The following is an 18,629-nucleotide window of genomic DNA, read 5'->3' on the forward strand; positions in this document are numbered from 1 at the left end:
TTTGACCAGAGCAGTAACTTGTGATGGATCCTCTTTCTTTTTGTTGAAATGGTCATTGTTTATGGCAGGGTTGTCTTTAAGTCCCTCTTTCGGTTTTCCAGAGAGTTCTCCTTGATTTTCTACCTGTTTGCCTTCCTTGTTCTTGGGTGCTTGCTCTTTACTTTGTATTGTTGACTTAATTTCAGATGGATTCTCTTTCTTACGATTTTCGACTAAGCCCTCATCTGTGCTCAAAGCATAACTTCCCATAGTTTTTTCTTCTCCGAGTGGTTTTGGCACATTGTCATTGCTCTTCATTGGTTCTTTGGGTACTTGTTTCAGTAACTGGTCTACTAGCGGACTGGTGGTTGCTGCAGAACTAACAGGTATTGTAGCAGAGCTGGGAGGTAATACAGACTTGACTGTTTCTCTCTGTATTCCTGAAGGCTCCATCTGGTGCTTTGGTGTCATATTACTGGGCATTGTGCTTTCATGCTTTTTAGGCACTTCCTGTGATGGTGGCCTCTGTCTTATATTAGTACTCTGACTACCTGCTAATTGCTTTGTAGAATTTTTGGATATAAACCCATCTCGTACAGCAAAACCCTTTTCTTTTATAGCTGAAATCTCCTTTTCAGCATGAGCTTTTATCTTGGAAGTCAGAATCTCCTGCTTGGCCTGAGCTCTCTCTTTACTGGACAATGCTCTGGGAGGGGCAAAATGCTGATCTTTACCTGGACCTGCACTGTGCTCAGTTGACTTGAGGTTTCTATCAGGGAGGGGCAGTTTAGCTGAATCAGAATCTCTGTGATGTGAAACATCAGTGTGTTTTAAGGGGTCACCTTTTTCCAACTTCTCAACACTGTCATCCTTCACTTTATCCCTAACAATGTCCATATTTGCTCTTGAATCTACATTGTTAGGTAAATTATTTTCACCAGATAATTTGAACTCTTTGGATGACTCACTGTAAACATAGTTGCTTTCTGTCAACTCAGGGGGTTTAAAGTGGTCTCCTTCTTCCTTATGTTTTGTGTTAGCTGTCTCAACTGTGCTTGTAGGACTAGGATTGTCTTTTGATTTCTCGTTATTTGTTGTCTCCACTTTATCAAGAAATACAGCTGGTGTTTCATTGGCATCATTTGAAGACACATTTGCTGCAGCTGACACTTTGCTTCTGTTTGCAGAAGTTGTATCAATGAAACCATATTTCTCTCGAAGATACTCATACTCGTCAGACACTCTATTAGCTTGATCTGAACATTGGCCGCTGATAACAACTATGTCTTCCTTTTGTTGATGCATTTGGGTTGCCAAATCTGCTTTAGCTTTAGCCAACTCTGTCTTAACTTGCTCAACTTGGTCTGGCTCACTTTTGATCTGTTGTGTCACTGTTAGTTTTGTTGCAGGTTCAGCCGACTTTTCTTGCATTCTCTTTGTTTTTGTTAGCTCTGCTTTGGTTTGCTCCAACTTTGCCTGCTCTGCCTTTCTCTCTTTGGCTTGACTTATCTGTGTTGTAGGTTGGTGTGCATTTAATTGACTCACTTGCACTTCTTCCTCAGCTTTCTCTTGTTTAACATCCTCAACTAGAACGTTATTTGCTTTGACCTTTTCCACTTCAACTATCTTAATCTTTTCTTGTTTTGCTTTAGCTTGTTGCTCTTGTATCTGCTCTAGTTTGACTTCTTCTAATCTTGCTTGCGCCGCCGGTTCTGTCTTTGCCAGTTCAGCTTTCATGTGCTCTTCTTTTAGCCTCTTGGCTTCAGCTCTTTTTACTTTGACCTGCTCACCCTGGTATTCTCTCAAGTGCTCGGCTCCTACTTCCTCCTTAATATTTCTAGGCTCCTCTGTTACCTTCTGTACACTTGTTTGGTCTGTTTCTTTCCGTTCCTCTCTAGCACGCTCTGGTTGTTTTTCTCGGGACTGTTCTGTCCGTTCCTTTTTTCTTTTCTCCTCTTTAATATGTTTTGCTTCACCCTGGTGTACTCTCTCGTGCTCTGTTAGTTCTGCTTTGGCCTGATCTGCTTTGACTTTCACTGAACCAGTTTGCCCTGCTAAAATTAACCTAGCCGACTCTGCTTTAGGCTGCTCCACTTGAACCCAGTGCTGAGCCTTTGCCAGCTCCGCTTGGGCGTGTTGTGCTTTTGTATGCTCGGCTACGGCCTGTTCAGTCCTAACCTCAACAAACTGTCTGTCTTTTCCCTTGTTTGCCATTGTGGGGGCTGAGGCATTGTCAGGGTTTGATAATGATTTGTTCTGCATATTATGTTCAGGGTGTGGTTTAGCTTCTATTGGCTGAAGACTTTGCATTTCATACACCTTTGGAATCGGTGTATATTGTTTCCTCTGACCTGTTTCTTGTGAGAGCATACTTTTGTCTTTAATAGAATACAATGTGTGTTGGTTTCTATATTCTTGATCAGTATGTTTGTTATACCTCTGTGTCAAATAATTATCCTTCATTTCATCTTCCTTAGTGTTTCCGTTATACTTTTGAAGTATGTATTTGTTATTTAAAGTTCCCGATTGCTGTTGTCCATAATATGCTGGTTTTTCAATAGTATCATTACTAAATGGGGTATTCTGTGGCAGTGGGTTTGACATATTAGTATTGACCAACTCATTTTTACCAACACCAAAACTCTCCCTAAACTCTATTTTCTCAAGTTCTTTATTAACACTTTGCTGATTTTCTCCTATATATTTGTTGCTTAATGAATTTGCTTCCTCCTTTATTGCGCCTGTTCTTTGGTAAGCCTGTGCATGTTGGTCTTTTCCCATTAAAGCAGTTATCTCTTGTTTCCATGGAGAGATGGCTTTCAGACTGAGATTTTCTGTGCCTTGGCTGTTTGTTTGTCTCCAGCTATCCTGTAAGGGCACATTACTGTAATCATGTGTGTTTTCTTTGAGCTGCTGATATCTATCCACTTGTGTGTAGTCCCTTCCCACTGTTTCATTAAAATGTTGCTCAGTATTTGCCTTACTTAAAAAATAGTCTCTTCGTTGATTGTTGTCAGCATCTAGTCTTGGTATTTCTGTAGCTGTATAAGAGGGTTTAAACCTGGATTGATCTCCTCCCAGAGTTTCTACATTATTGATCATGCCTTGCTTATAGGGAGTAAATGACAATAAATCTTCATGGAGATTCTGTACATTAGAGGGCTGATAACTGGCATAATTTTCAGAAATACAGCCAGTGAATCCAGAGTGATGAACAATCTCACTTGGTATCTGAGCTCTCTGGTAATCACTTGGTGTGTATTCTGAATATAGACCTGTATGTGGAGGTTGAGAATTTGGTGTTGTAAGCAATCCAGGGCTGTTATACAGATTTGCGTATGGATTTGAAGCAGCATATGTCCTGCTGGATTCCTCTACCTGGAAAAGTTGAGCGTCTGGATCTGGAAAATCAGGGATGTCTATCACAGTGTCTCTAGGCTCCTGGGTAGAGTACTGTTTGTTTTTCTCCAGTGTCTCCAATCCTTTAAATTTGGTTGGGCTGTAGGTGCTTTTGACTCTTTTCCGGTTGTCTTTGAGATTGAAGAGTAGGCTTGTGGCCCTGGATTTGTAGTTGGACATCCTAACATCAGGAGTGGCTCCCCTGCTTTCTGCTCGCACTGGAGGATGCTCCATAGGCGGAGGGGACATTTCAGACTGCCGGACCTCTGCTGTCTCTTCTTCTTGTTGTGCATAAACTAAAGGTGTGAGCAGGTGGCTGATGTTGAAGGGAGTCGTGCTTGTGTTACTGCTGACAGCATTTGATGCCACCATGTTGGCATTGTCGCTGAACGCATTTAAATTAGTATTGCTACAAAGCACTCCTTGTTGATTTGCTGTTATCCCTGTTGCGGTATTTTGCTCTGTCATCATTTTTATTTTTTGCTGAAGGGCTTTGACGGAGCTGATGGTGTCCTGAACACGTCGAGACATCTCGCTGGTCGGTGATGCAGTTGATGGCCGTTGCAATGGAAACCCTTTAGTTCCCAGGTTCTGCATCCACGTCCTGTTGGGGTAATGACCCGTCAACTCTGACTCACAGCGTTTCTCCACGGCCGAAGCTTTCTGCAGTATTGTGGATGTTGAGGTGGCGCGTGGAAGAGTGGGAGGAACCACAGGTGCCGAGGTATTTCTCTCATCAAACCGATAAGGACCCTGTTGTTGGGCATCCAGTGAAAGCTCCCTGTACATTGGTGTCTCATACCATTTAGGGAACTCTGAACAGTGCATAAACCCTGAAACTGCAGCTTGTTGGAAGGGAAACCTGTTATGGTTCCTCCATACCTTAAAGGGACTAAACTCACTGTGTATGAAGAAGTTAGAGTTACCGTTGAACTGCTCAGACATGCTGTGTTTACTGTGGGAAGATCTCATAAAAGAGGATGCAGAATTCATATGAGCCACTCCTGCTACATCAGAGGAGTATAAGTTGGTGTCGGGGGATGAGAACGGGCTAGCTGAGGGGAAATGACCACTGGTAAAGTTTTGCTGGTAAGGTGTAGAGAACTCAGAAAGTTCCTGTTGGATACTCATCAGAGCTGATTTGTCCCAGCTTGTCTCATCATTCCACTCTCTGAGTTTACCATCCATCCCTGCTCCATCCCTTTGTCCCTCAGAGTTAAAAGCTCTGATCAGAGAAGAAACTCTGGAGCGGCTTCTGAGTTGCTGCGTACTCAACTCTGTGGTTCCATTGCTGAGGGAGGAAGACTGTTCTTCCCTCAGGGACTCTTCCTGTTGAGAGGTTTCCACAAAGGAGTGCTGGAATGTGGCAGAAACCCTCCCTTGTGTATTTTCCCCATAAACCTCCCACTGTGGATCTCTCTGAATCTCAGCCTCATATATTCCGCCATGGACCCAGTCCCGTCCATACTGCTGCATCCAAAGGCCGAAGCTCTCATGTCCGGCTCTCTTATGTTCCTCCCTCTCTGTGTCCTCTCCATCTCTGCCCTGACCACTCTGACTAAAGGCCAGCTGTCTGTCTCTCTGGGTGCAGGGAGAAGACGAACAGAGGTCTGAGTCATTATAAACCGCCTCATCTCCAATGCAGAGACTCCTGAATGCTCGATCTGTCAGGTTGCTGACCTCACGGTCAGTCTCATCCAGATACGACCCACCACTTGAGGTGTCGCTGTAGCCTCCATCGCTGTGCTTACGATGACCGCCACTCCTTCGGCCTGAGCGACGCTTCTCAACTAAAGTCATAATGCAGGATCGTCGGCAAAGAGCTCTGTCCTCATTTGTTCAGTCATTCATGCAAACACAGACCTCACAATTATACACCCTGCCTGTTGCCAGAGCTACAGGACCCAGAGTGTGGGTCAGGATTTTCTACAGCTAGCAGCTCCTAAGGCATTGTGCCTTTTAGTTGGCCTTCATCCAAAACAATAAGGAATTTGTTCTTTTCCTACAGGAGAAAAGAAAGGAGAATTAGCCTTGTCCTGAACATTAACTCAAATCACAATTCATCTTCAAAAAAAGATTTATAATATTGTTTGCATGCTTTGTGTGATGCATTTCCACCTCGAGTCAAAGCTTGAGATATAGACAATGTTTTCTTTTACCTGGGACAATTTTAAAAGCTGTAACTCGTTTCTTGTGGTGCTTATTTTATGATAGCTGGCCTTGATAAGCAGCGTTTTCCTTTTGCATTAAGCAGCAATGTACTGTATGTGGTTCTCAAAACAGCCCTGTAAATCCTTCTACTCAATCACTATGACCTTCAGAGACATGTTGTGAATAAAAACTACACGGTTGCTAGGCACAGTAAAGACAGCCTCACGTGAGTTATTTTGGGAAAGCAGGACACATCCGTACAAACTTAGATGGGCGCACAGATACAGACCCATACACTTCTTTTGTACGTGATTGTGACCACTTTTGGATTAAAAGATACATATGGATGTTGGTTTTACAATAATCAGAGATTGGGACTAACTAAAGAGGTTATATGAATTAGACCATCCGGTTAGGCTACCATCAAGCTGTTTCTTTTTGAGTGTAAGAGTCAAACAAAAGACGAGGAGCAGTCAACTGTAAGAGTATGGTGAAAACTAATCTTGTGGTGTAACTCCTTTGGTTTTACAACAGTATGGAGAGGAGGTGGAAAGCAGGTTAGAATATCCTTCCATAGAAGGGCTACTAAATTTAATGGTACAATTTGAAATTATAATCTGTCATCCAAAATGTTTCAATGTGAAACACTGTTTATTGTTGTATTACTACAATTTGTGTTTTCTGATCTGTAAATCTGAAACATCCAAGGCCGTGAGGGCTGTCCCCTATATTTGTACGTGTTGATCCAAGTGCTTTTCCTCGCTGTTGAACTCTGACACATTGCCAATTAGCTAGCTGGTATGCATTGCTCATGTAGTGCCTTCAAAACTCTACTTATGATGAACTGGATTTAAAATGTGAAAATTATATAATGCAGAACACGCTTAAAAAATGAGTCTCATGGTTGATTTGTCTTCCTTCCACACTGGGGCCTTCTCCTTGTTATTCCTCTACTGTACTGTGCTTTTTGAATAAAATGTTTGCACATTTAGATGCAACAAGGTAATGTCATGGGTATGGTCTGGTTAAATTTACTGCAGCTGCCAGGCAGCCGTCACCTTGCTCAGAATATCCAGTAGTTCATTAATATATTCTGAGCTGCAGGTCATCCATCTTATATGCATCCACATCACAACAACTTCACTGCGTTTTTTATCAAATAAAACTGATGCAGAAATGAAAGGAAATTTAAAGATATCATACACCTTTCTCCAGAAGCATAAAACAACAGCAACTCATCGGCAAAGGCATGCTTTTTTATGTCACTTCTTTCAATTCATTAAAAGCATTGACAAAATGTTGAGGACACAAAGACAACATGTATCTTTAGCTCTACCCAAGCGACTCATTATGTTCAGTGGAGAAAGAATAATCAGCAAATATCAGCGAGTAACATTAAAAAACCATGCATAGTTATGGTAACTGTCCCTAACAATGATGTCATGTCAAAACTGTCAGAGTGATTTCTGGTAATTCTGGCATGTGGCAGGTTTATTTTGGTCCAGGGACGGGCCTCCAACTCTAAAATCTAACACCAAAGAGGCCTCACTTTCAGAGGGACTGAGCAGCAGCAAATCTGTCAAATATGACAACAAAAGGGATATGATTAAATGTTAGCAGTCAGTGGAATCAAATACAATGCAGTCAGTCAAAACCTTTCGTAAGTGAATGTGAATTCTTTAGGAGATTGAAGCAGGGATTTATTTTCATATGTGTTCATTTATGCACATAAACCTAAAGTCACTTAAATGAAAATGCATGCATGTGTTGAAGGTTGAGTATATCTATTGTTTGACCTTTTCTTAGAGGCTTAATATATATAAATATATATATATATATATATATATATATATATATATATATATATATATATATATATATATATATGTTGTAACTGTCCATCCTTCAACATGAACAAGAATATAGAGTGAGGTCTTACCTTCCAGTTTTATAGTCCATAATTTGTACCCAATCGTAAACTCCTCAAATGGCTTGACGGTCTGATCCTGCCCTCTCACCTCACAAGCCTTTTCTGGCAGGACTGGCTTTCTAATAACAACAATCCAAAGCAAAAACCTCTATAGTCCACAGTCAGTTCTTTGAGCATCTGACCAGAGGCAGGCAGCGGGACCCGGGGCTGGAGACCAGACAAAAATAGCAAAGTTGTCCCAGGGAGAGTGTCCACCATGAGGGCTTGAGCTAGCATGCGGATCTGTGAGGTCCTTTGGTGTCGAGTGTCAGACGGATGAAACAAAAAGCTTCTCAACTATTTATAAATGTGGACAGCTAACTGTTGGCTATTGGCAGCTAGTGCTAGCCGTCACAAGTTGGAAAGTGTTACAACTGGCTGAGGAGGTGGTGGGGTCTAAACCAGGAACAAACATTTTTTTGTGTGTATTATTATTGAGAGTGACGGGAGGGGATTGCAGTTTGGGTGCTCCTCTGGGAGATATAAATAACTAATTTGCCTCGCACTTGACAGCCACCTTCTTTGTTGAACAGAACTGACAAGTATATGGAGTGTTAACAAGTGCTCCTGTTCATCATCCAGCTGCTATCATCACTTCAGAATTCAATGAAGCTGTCTGTTGATTACATGACCATAGCAGATTTTTCTATACATTTTCTTTGAAAGAAGTTTTTCATTTCAAGGTGCTTATCTGAGAGGTTCATTTCAACATGAATGTAACACTCACTTATTATAGTTCTTTAACTATGGGATTCGTATATAATCTCCCTGGCTACAAGCCTCACTTGCCCCAGGAGAAAAGGCCATAAGGCAGAGGAAAGGGAGGAACTGGACCCCTCCTCTTCCAACCCACTGCTATAATAGGAGATTGCTGGAGCAGATAGTTTCCTGGGATTCTTGGCGTGTGCAGGGCCGGCCTGGCAGTATGATGGACACACACACATGGGCCTTAATGGAGTCGCACTCCTCCGTGTACACCCACACCAACGCACAAATACGCACAGATGGTTTTGCATACAGCTCACTAAATTTGGGGAAAGGCTGAGGTAATCCCTTTTTAACTAATCTCTTTCCTCCCCTTAAACAACCTCCAACTCTACCCACATGTCAATCTCAGCCGCTATTTTTCTCTTCACCCTGGACTCTTGTCAATTAATAATATACATGATATTTGGTAAAGAAAAAAAAGGATTTGCATAATATCCAATAAGTAAGTGCACAAAGGCTTTTAGTTTAAAAATACATTTTGGTTTTAAAATCAGTATTTGGTTACAAAGAACATTTGCATCTACCTGTTCGTGTGAACCATTTAACTATCTGTCACTAGTATCGTGTGTGTTTGTGAGAACTGTGTGAATCTCAAGTTTACGGCCACAACTAAAATCTACAAGTTGGCAAGTATTTTTGACATATACAAACATACAAAGACTTATTAACATACTTTCTCCTACAGGCAGAAGGCAGAAGACAGTATAGGTACGAAAACTAACGTCATGAAAAAAAGGGAAAAAACTGCATGTACGGGAACCTTACAGAAACAACGCCTCAAACTCCCAGTCCTCCCCCCTCCTCTGATGTCATTCAAATTAAGATAATTTAAAGTGATTTAATATATTTTCTGAAGTTGATGTACTTGCATGATTCTTGCCCCTTTTGGGGTTGTATCCACATGACATGGAATTGAATTTGCTGGAGGAAAATAAACTAAAATATTTGGAATTTTTTAGAAGGTAAGTTTACTTCACAATTGTGCCCAAATAGTACACATTTGTATAGTTCTTTAAGATATTATATTGTCCTGAGTTTTCCTCCAAACAAAACCTTCATACAAAATCCTACAAAATTAAATGAAAACGTTACCACAACAGGAGTATTACGGCATTAAATAAAAGGAACCACTGCTCTCAACAAAAATTAATGTCTCAATATTAAATATTTTAGTTTTTATTTTGTCAGAATTAGGTTGAAAACTATATATTTATAACATTAGACGAAATTGGATGAACATGAACATATTTAAACCTTCAGTCAATACAAATGATCAGACACTTTAGCTTTTAAAGGTTAAATACATACATGTGGGCCAACTATGAGTCCCAGAGAGCATAATAATAATACATACATATTTTACTGCTGTAACAAACAACCAATCATAGAACTTTAAATTAAGAATTAAAACAATAACTTACAATTAATTTTAGCTTTGTATACAGATTTTATTCAATTACATTTTGGATTAATATTGGACCAATCCAGCAGCTGTAATGAGTTTTGTCTTTCATTCCAGTAAAGAAGCTTTAATTTGCCACGTATTTGTCTATAGTTAGGAAGGATAGTGTAAATATATGAAAATTGTTATTCGGAGAATAGATTGTGTTTGTAGTTAAGTGTTGAAGCAAGCGGCGGCTACAAACTGAACTTCTTCACTGGCTCAAGCACTTTTAACTTAAATGAAAAGGTTCAGTCTCAGTTTTGCCTTATTGGTGGTAACCGATGGCCGAGAGGTTAGCTAGAAGGTCAATACAAGAACATTACATGGATGTCAAGTTAAGAGATCTGATCCTGCCTTCCCCCTCAACACTTTCATTCTGTTGTCATTAATGTACTACTATGACGTTTTCCCGACATACCGACATATTATACTTTACTTTTTTAAATAATATTACATCCTAAACGATTACATTTAAAAAAAAAATTACAATATGCTATACTATGACTTTTAACACCCTCACACACACTTGTGTCTTGGTCTTTCTTGGATACTGAGAAGAAGGAAAAAAATACAATTAGGTTCAATGCAGACAAATTCTATGATGAAAAACAAGTTCAAGATTACAGCCATCAAGGGAGCTTCATGATTTAATTAATCAAGAAGATGAATTAATAAAGAAGAACATTAATGAACATTCTTTTGATCGTAGGTTTGATACTCATGTATTTGATTTGATTTTAACTTGAGAGCCACACATACAGCTGAGTTCTGTGTAATCTTTATTTGTGCAAATGTTTTTGCATTTTTTCACAAAATGTGATGCACAGCTACAGAACTCCTCTCGGATTAAAACATGAAATTTAATGGTTTACACATTCAAACGTTTGCATTAATTTGTTCCGAACGTTTTTACATAAAGTATATGGTTTTCATTCACACATTTGAATGTATTCATACAACATGTGTTCACACAATCATATATGGTGATGCAGATCTACAATACTTTTGACCCTATTTGATGCCATAGCTTTCCTCCATCTTGATGAGAAATCCAGCTCCACAGATCATCCAGAATTTGCAACATGCTGCAATATCACCTTGTTTTTCTACTTACTTTTGGGACTTCGACACTCAGCACTCAAAAGAAGAAAAACATGTTTTGATTAATAAAATACAATTGACAAAAACGGCCCTCGGAAAAATCATTCTCTCACTGAGGTTTGAGGTGAGGGATGTTTCCTGCTCTCTAAGTCCCTCTAGCGGACAAACTAAGAACAGCGTCTAATGTCATTCGGTCTGTAATGTTTTGATGTATTTCTTTGTTTTTTGCACAGTGTGATTCTTCAACTTTGCTTCAACATAGTTGTATTGTATAGCTACTGAGGACTGTAAGCATTGATCATGAGTGCTGAGGATGCTCTTCCCCGTGCTGAGTAAGGAGGAACGGAGCTGTGGTTATGTGGCAGACAGCAGAGAGGCACATTACTTGCTGCATTAAGATATGCTTTGTTTGTATTATCTCCATTCTGAAATGAGCTTCATTGATTCTAATTGATTGGGTTCTTGATCGGATCTGTTGCAGGAATGAAAAGTAAAAATGATACTCAAGTGGGGTGTTTTTGGCCCTTCAGTGGACAGGCCCTGAATGCACTTCATGTCTGATTTGGTCTGCTGGTCCCTGAATAGTAAAAATATAGGTGTTGCACCCAAATGTCAGGAAAATAATTGTCTGTATGTGCCAGTCTGTCCTACGCATCCTCTCTGTGTGCCTTATATTGTCTGGATGAGTGCATGTGCACAACGTTTCCCTGTTTCAGGACATATTTCCCCACATCCCTGCAAATATTTCATTACTGCAACAAAAGAAGCCCATTAACTGCACTGTAAGAACAGAGTTCAACTGCTGTCCCCCATATTCACCATGTTTGTCTGCTTTTCTGGCCGCTCTCCAGCTAATTTGATATAACAATGCTCAACAAAACCGCCTTGGGACTTTTTTTTAGGTGACAGAAAATTATCAATGATGCCACATGCACAGCTGAATGTCAACACCAACTTGACTTGTTTATGAAATATTAAAGCAGTGAATTATGGGCACCATGCAGAACTTAATGATGATCGGAGTCATTATAACTTCAGCATCCTTTGTTTTGGCTAATGATTAAATTCCACAACTACTGTATTCAATTTTGGAGAGATTGAATGTGTTTTTCACGTCTTTTGTATGAGTTGGCTGGATTCGGTTGTCCATATTGGTACATTTTTGGAAAAAGAGATGATTTGTATAAGGATATTGTGTTATCATTAGCTGCCATGTCAGGGGACTTAACATCTTTGCTCTGGAGCCGTCTTAAAGCGAAATCATTTTTTTTAGGAGATGATGTTTTTGTTAATATTATTTGTGGCATGAATACAACAGAGTACCTCCTATATACCATTATAATACCACATGTATGAAAATAGGCCATAATACTGTAGAGTCTGCATTTTTACATTTCTGTATCAAAAGCGGCCATTTATTTGAATGGCTGGTGTCTGTTTCTTGTCAGTAAATATGGTGGCCCAATGCAATACAAATGTAATTCTAAAATGTGTTAATGTCACAACAAGGTGCCTCATAGTCAGTGAAAGCATCACTTTATTGGAATATGTATAGGGTACTTGGGGTACAACATGCACACATAATGGTGTAAAAAAAAAGAGGATGTAAGTCCTCTGTACTCTGTTTACAACCTGGCACGACTTCTGACATTATCTCCCTCTTCTATGTCACCAGGGTGTCGCCTCATCAATTATTGAACCAGTACTTCATGGTAATACATAATTTCTTATCAATTATTCATGATAATGTGTGTGTAGTTTACTTAATTGTGTTATTGACTATCAAAAGTAATTTCCTGAAAATCCTCAAGGACGTAAATTGAATCAGTCCAACTACTGGTTGTGCTCTGCGGTTAAGTATTCTCCATCTTATCAGCTGGTCCTTTATTCAACAGTCATTCTTGCGAGGAGAGATATTTAAGAATAATACATCAACAAATGTATTGCCTGTGATAAACTACCGTGTGAAGAGCCCTGAGGTGATGAGAGATGATATTTTTGAATATGTAAATTCAACATTAATAAATAGCATATATCATGTTTAATGGGGTTTATTAAAAAAATGCTCAGAGAGAGGAGGAGGAAGAGGGTGATTGTTCCTAAAAGTAAATAAATAATAGGAGTCACGATTGCTCTCCTCTCACGGCTTTAAGGGGAAACCGATAAATAATGTATCAGAACAGATGGCTGGAGCGTGAGGCAACAGGAGAGGAACATGAGCGACTACATCTTTAATTGTTTTAAAGAACATGTCACAACAGGACTGCTGTGGTTCCTGTCTGCCGGCACTACAGATGTGCTAACAGAGTGGAAGGAACAAGCACCGCTCTGTCGGTCTGTATGTACACATTTACACTAAAAATGGCTGATAAATATTAAAGTGCACTTTCACTTTAAAATCAACAGAATGAGAAATTGTTTGAGCCCATTAATGACCTGATAGCATAAACATTCTATTGCCAAAACCCTCCGAAATCCTCACCGTTCTGCCATCAGATCGACACTTACAGTTTACATGCATTAACATTAACAATGTAAGCATCTGTCCTCTTTATGAAAACGAGAGGAACTCTATCAGGATTACTTAAATTCACATTATCAAATAGGATTTTGTTGCACACACGTATCTCTCTCAGTTCATCAAGTAGAGTCCAAGAGTTCACGAAGACAGAGATCCAAAACCACACTTGTGCTTTTATGAGGATAACAAGGCCCCAAATATTCATTTCTCACAAACAATAATAATTTACTGGCAAATAAATATTTAAATGTTTGCATCCATACATTGTGACGCCAATAAAGTATTTCCCAGGCAGGTTCGTGGAGTCAGTCAGTAGTTGTGCTTAGTGGCTCATAGGACCAGAGTAGAGTAGTAATAACAGGCACGATCACACAGATTTAGAGTATCAGTACATCCATGTTTATGTCCAGCGCTTCACTTCTTCTCCATGGGTTCCTTGGAGCAGTGAGGGTGTTTGTCAGGGCTGCCGCCCAGGAGTGGGATCTTGGTGGCTGGGCTGGGACTGGATCTTTCTCCCCCTCTTCCCACAGCGACGGGCACCTCGATGGACGGCCCCGCCGTGGGCCTCGCCATCCCACCTGGGCCCATGCCGACTCCGGACAGGACTCCCACGCCGGCACCGGACGCCGCACCGAGCAGGTTGGCGGACTGCAGCACGGCCTCTGAGTGCTCGCGGGCCTTCATGCGCAGGGCGGCTACGCTGGCGGTGCGGTTGCCCTGACAACCATACGGCGGCAGGAAGGACAAGCCCATGGGGTCAGACACGCAGCAGGAGCATAGGCCGTTACCTGGAAAATAGAAAAAGTGGGACGGGTAGTGAGACTACTGAGAGCAAGATTTTCATCATCACATCATCATAATCACCATCTCTATTTTGCCAATTGATGAGAATCGTAATATTTACCTTTTAGTGTGGCGACCTGTGACAGGGCCTGGGCATAGGTGGCCGAGTTGAGCAGTGTGCCCGGTATACAAGATGGGAAGAAAGGACCACTGGGACCCACTGTCCTATTGATACTGGAGAAAACAGACATACTGTATCTTATTATATATTATTAGTAGATTATTATTAGTGAAAAGTAAAACAAACAACAACAAAACTAAAGATAATATACATACATTTCTGGAAATATTCCTAAATGTGCACTACAGAGGCGCTTTGTCTGTAGCTTTGATTGTAGCTTTGATTTAATTGTGTTTATTAAGGACACTGTGTAATCTACAGAAATGATCTAGATGACTGTCAGAGTTTTGTCGTGGCAGTTCTAGACGGAAAGGATATTGCCTCTTATTTCTTTCAATCAGATCCACCAGTCTGCAAATCTGGATACTTTCGGATACTGTTTCACAACAATAACAGCAGTAATCAATCTGTCTTTTTTTACCTCTGCTGCATCTCCAGCGGTTCTTTCTGCTTTCTGTTGTGGTCCACTGGGGACTGAGAGTTGATGCTGCGAGATGGAAGAGTGCCGTCATTCATCTGCTCTTTCCCTCCTTCAGGGTCTGCGCTCCCTCGCTCCGTCTTCCTCCACTTTGCTCTGCGATTCTGAAACCAAACCTGCATGAAAAAAAATGAAAGGGAAGTCAATTAAATTAAATCACCAATTAAAACTAAAGAATGGCTGCATTTCTTGACACATTAGCAGTTTGCATCCATTTATTTAATTTATTGAATGCAGCTTTAAAACCATGGCTAATTGATATTTTACCAAGTTCTTAATTTCTCTTGCATATCCTTTTGAAATATCACACAGAAACAAACACAAACTTAAAGCATAGTTTACAGATGATATTTTTCTAGGTCTAGCAGAGTTAAACAAATGATCAATTTACTTTCAAGAGGTGTTTGAATGTATCTTACTAAGCGCTCTAATTTTCCCAAAAAATGTCCCCATCCACACACAGCTGAACATATATATAGTCAAGTTGTGGTATCTTAATCGAATGAAGGTCACTGCCTATAACAACATTTAATTGAGCAATTTTTCATTATCATATTTTAATGACTTCCCACTGACAGTTGTGCTGCCCGAGAGAGAGGCAGCTATGATGAAGTCGTTTATTTCCCTATTTAGTGATTGTTTGACAACATCAGATTCGATTAGGACTCGGTTCTAGAAGGCATTAATCATGATGTGTGAATGGAGGTTAGAGTCGGTGTGCATGGGCTCTGCAGCCCTCCTATTGTACCAGAGATGTCAACAGACAAACAAAACACGTGCATTCATTCGGCATAAAGAAAGGACAACATTTTGGTGGCAGGACAACAATACAACCGATGGACTTATCTCACCCCTGCACCTTCCAGCTAGAAGTCGCGCACCCCCCCCACCCCCCCTTCCACACACACACACACACACACACACACACGCACACACACACACACACACACACACACACACACACACACACACACACACACACACACACACACACACACACACACCCGCCTCTGAATGGGCTATAATTGCTCCATTAATCTCAATTTGCAGCGTGCTCTTAATGCGGGGGAGGCCCATTGACACTTTACAAAAAGGGGGGCAATAACACTACAACAGAAAGGACATTTATTTTCTAATAATAATGTAAGTTTAATATCCCTGCATACTGCGCTGGATTCATGTTCAGATTTAATAATAGGAATGTTGTAATCGGATTAGGAGGGGAATAATTTGTTTACAATCCCTAATTTACAGCGCTGGATTCCATTATCAACCCCGCCATTGGGTTTAAGCGATAGTAAGATGACCCTGGGGAACAAAAGGCAAACTATTATATTTCCCACAATTAGATCTGTGCGCACAACAAAACCCAAAAGCAAATCTGGAATGCAGGAAATTACATACAGGACACATAACTTAATTACATCTGGCCAAGTTTATAACCGCGCATATGTGCAGGGCAGGACCGGAATATAAATTGTCAAATTTAAGGTGCGTGTGTGTGTGTGTGTGTGTGTGTGTGTGTGTGTGTGTGTGTGTGTGTGTGTGTGTGTGTGTGTGTGCGTGGGTGTGCGCGCGTGTGCGTGTGTTTGTGTGCAGGGGAGAGAGTTTTGGAGGGTTCAGGATTTGCCCTCTTTTAAAGCACACATCGTTTCCTGTCTGCGTAAATGGAAAAAGGATCTGAATGGATGATGTATTCCTACCTTTGAGACGCGGACAAATTAGTGAGGAACATTATCGCTGGTTAATTATGAATGACCGATTAATCAAGCTAATCTAATATTCACCATTATGTTGATGTTATTAAAGTGCATCGCCGGAATGACAGAGTGGCTTAATTTACCCTCTCTTACATGGTCAAACGTGCCCAGGACACACTACGCAGCTGCAGCCTACCTGCACCCTGGCCTCGGTCAGGTTGATCTTCATGGCCAGCTCCTCTCGGGTAAACACGTCAGGGTAGTGCGTCTGGGCGAAGACGGCCTCCAAAGCCTCCAGCTGGATGGACACGAAACAGTTACACTTCAAATAAGTTGCTATTGATTAGTTGCACATTTCTAATCGTTTAGGCTTTTCTTGTCTTCTTGTTTCCTCCTCCTTAATAGCATCATCCGGTCTACAATGAACTCACATACATGTGGATAACAGACTAAGAAGAAAAAAGTAAAGTGGCCAAAAATAGGCTTAAATATTGGCCTAAAATCTAATTGGCTGAATGCACCGAGAAGGCGATTTACATGCGCAGCCATGATCTTTAAAAGGACATGTTCATTTCTAGAGGTTTTCTAATATTGTATTTTTATTTCCATGTATGTGAGGCAATGCTCTATTTTTCTTTTAGCTTGTCATTGCATCAAATCAATAGTAAAACGTATTCCTTTTTTAGTCAGTTATCTGAAAAGCACAACTTTCAATTTAAAGTCCTTCAATTTAAAGTGTTTTATTATTTTCCTTCATTCAGTAGTGCCTTATGTCCGTTTCGCTACAAGCGAAGTTCTATGTATTTCTTATTCGGGATATTTTTTATCCTGCAGAATTAATTACCTGTTGCAAAGTAAACGTTGTTCTGTTTCTGCGCTGTTTTCTGCGTAGAAATCCATCATCAAAATCCGCCGGGGCGTGGTTGCCAAAGCTACTCGAATTCACTTGAAGAAGAAAAAAAGTTTATTGAAGAGAAATCAGTTATTAATAAAATGAGGTTTCCAATTTCATGGTTGCATTTAAATCAATTCAGTCAATATGTACAAAATAAATAAAAACCTTCGTCTGAAGAGAAAGAAATGCCGGAAAAAAAATAATTTTGGCCAAAGCAGACAAGATCTCTGGCACATTTAGTATTTCCATTAGTTGCATGAAACATTGATGTTAGGCGTCTGAGGGGAACCATGACGGACTAAGAGCCACGACACCCAACATCTGTGACCGGGACAAAAAAAAAAAAAACTCTGCCCTGGGGCCAAACCACCAGCGCTTCTCACAAAAACATCCAGCAGATTGACATGGCAGAGGGGAAATACGACTTAACCCCTCATATTCACCTTTACATTGGTGGGAAATATACCGTTTAGATGTTTATGGAGTTACTTGAAGCACCAAAGCCATTTCAGTTACAATTGTGAAATATGAAAAAGACGTTTTCACATTGTTGTGTATGCAATCTTTTAAGTTTTCTTTGCATAATAGTAACGTTTTCTTTTATATGCCTGCGACTTTTTCATTATTAATTGAAGATGATAATTTGAAAAAAAAAAACATTAAAAAAAGACAAAAAGCATACTCAGGCCTTTATTATCGGTCCTAAACGCCACAGCAACGCGTACTGTGCGCGCGCTAGAACTCAACCTGAACATTACACAAACTTTTCTCACTCTGGCTTCAAGGCAGCAATTAGAAATAACTTGCAGCTGAAAATCCGCAGAAAACGATGATGAGGAAAATGCAGCAGAGAAAACTCACAAGTGTTGGAGCGGCAGCACTCTCCGTCCAGCTGAGGCGGACAGTGGAAGTAGAACATCCTGGCGGCGAAAACTGGACCTGGAACAGAGACAAAAGTTTCAGCCCAAAGACTCGGATCGTCTGCAGCTGCGACTCAGTTGTGTGGTGGAAACATGAACACATGTAATCGTCCCAATAAGGGGTGTCGCCGTGCGGAGGATGCAAAGTTGATGTGAGAGAGCATCCTACCTGCAGTGAGGATGCTGATGTGAGTGACTTCCCGCTCTGGAGAGAAGTGGCTGCTGCACTCCACTGACTTTCTGTCTGGGAGTGTCCAGCTCTCTCTCTCTCTCTCTCTCTCTCTCTCTCTCTCTCTCTCTCTCTCTCTCTCACACACACACGCACACACACATCCCACTC

At 40.7% G+C, this 18,629-nt stretch overlaps 1 protein-coding gene across 1 annotated transcript; it reads right to left on the bottom strand.

The window, feature by feature from the left end:
* Positions 1 to 13,746: 13,746 nt before the first annotated feature.
* drgx (dorsal root ganglia homeobox) lies at positions 13,747 to 18,288 on the bottom strand (the record flags this gene model as incomplete). Its single annotated transcript, XM_079229790.1, has 6 exons — positions 13,747 to 14,120; positions 14,237 to 14,349; positions 14,718 to 14,890; positions 16,671 to 16,772; positions 17,319 to 17,419; positions 18,231 to 18,288. 6 exons carry the CDS (start codon positions 18,286 to 18,288, stop codon positions 13,747 to 13,749), a joined length of 921 nt encoding a protein of 306 aa, XP_079085916.1.
* Between the last annotated feature and the right edge of the window lie 341 nt (positions 18,289 to 18,629).

Source organism: Taurulus bubalis, assembly GCF_910589615.1.
Source record: "Taurulus bubalis genome assembly, chromosome: 14".
In the NCBI taxonomy this organism is placed as follows: domain Eukaryota; kingdom Metazoa; phylum Chordata; class Actinopteri; order Perciformes; family Cottidae; genus Taurulus; species Taurulus bubalis.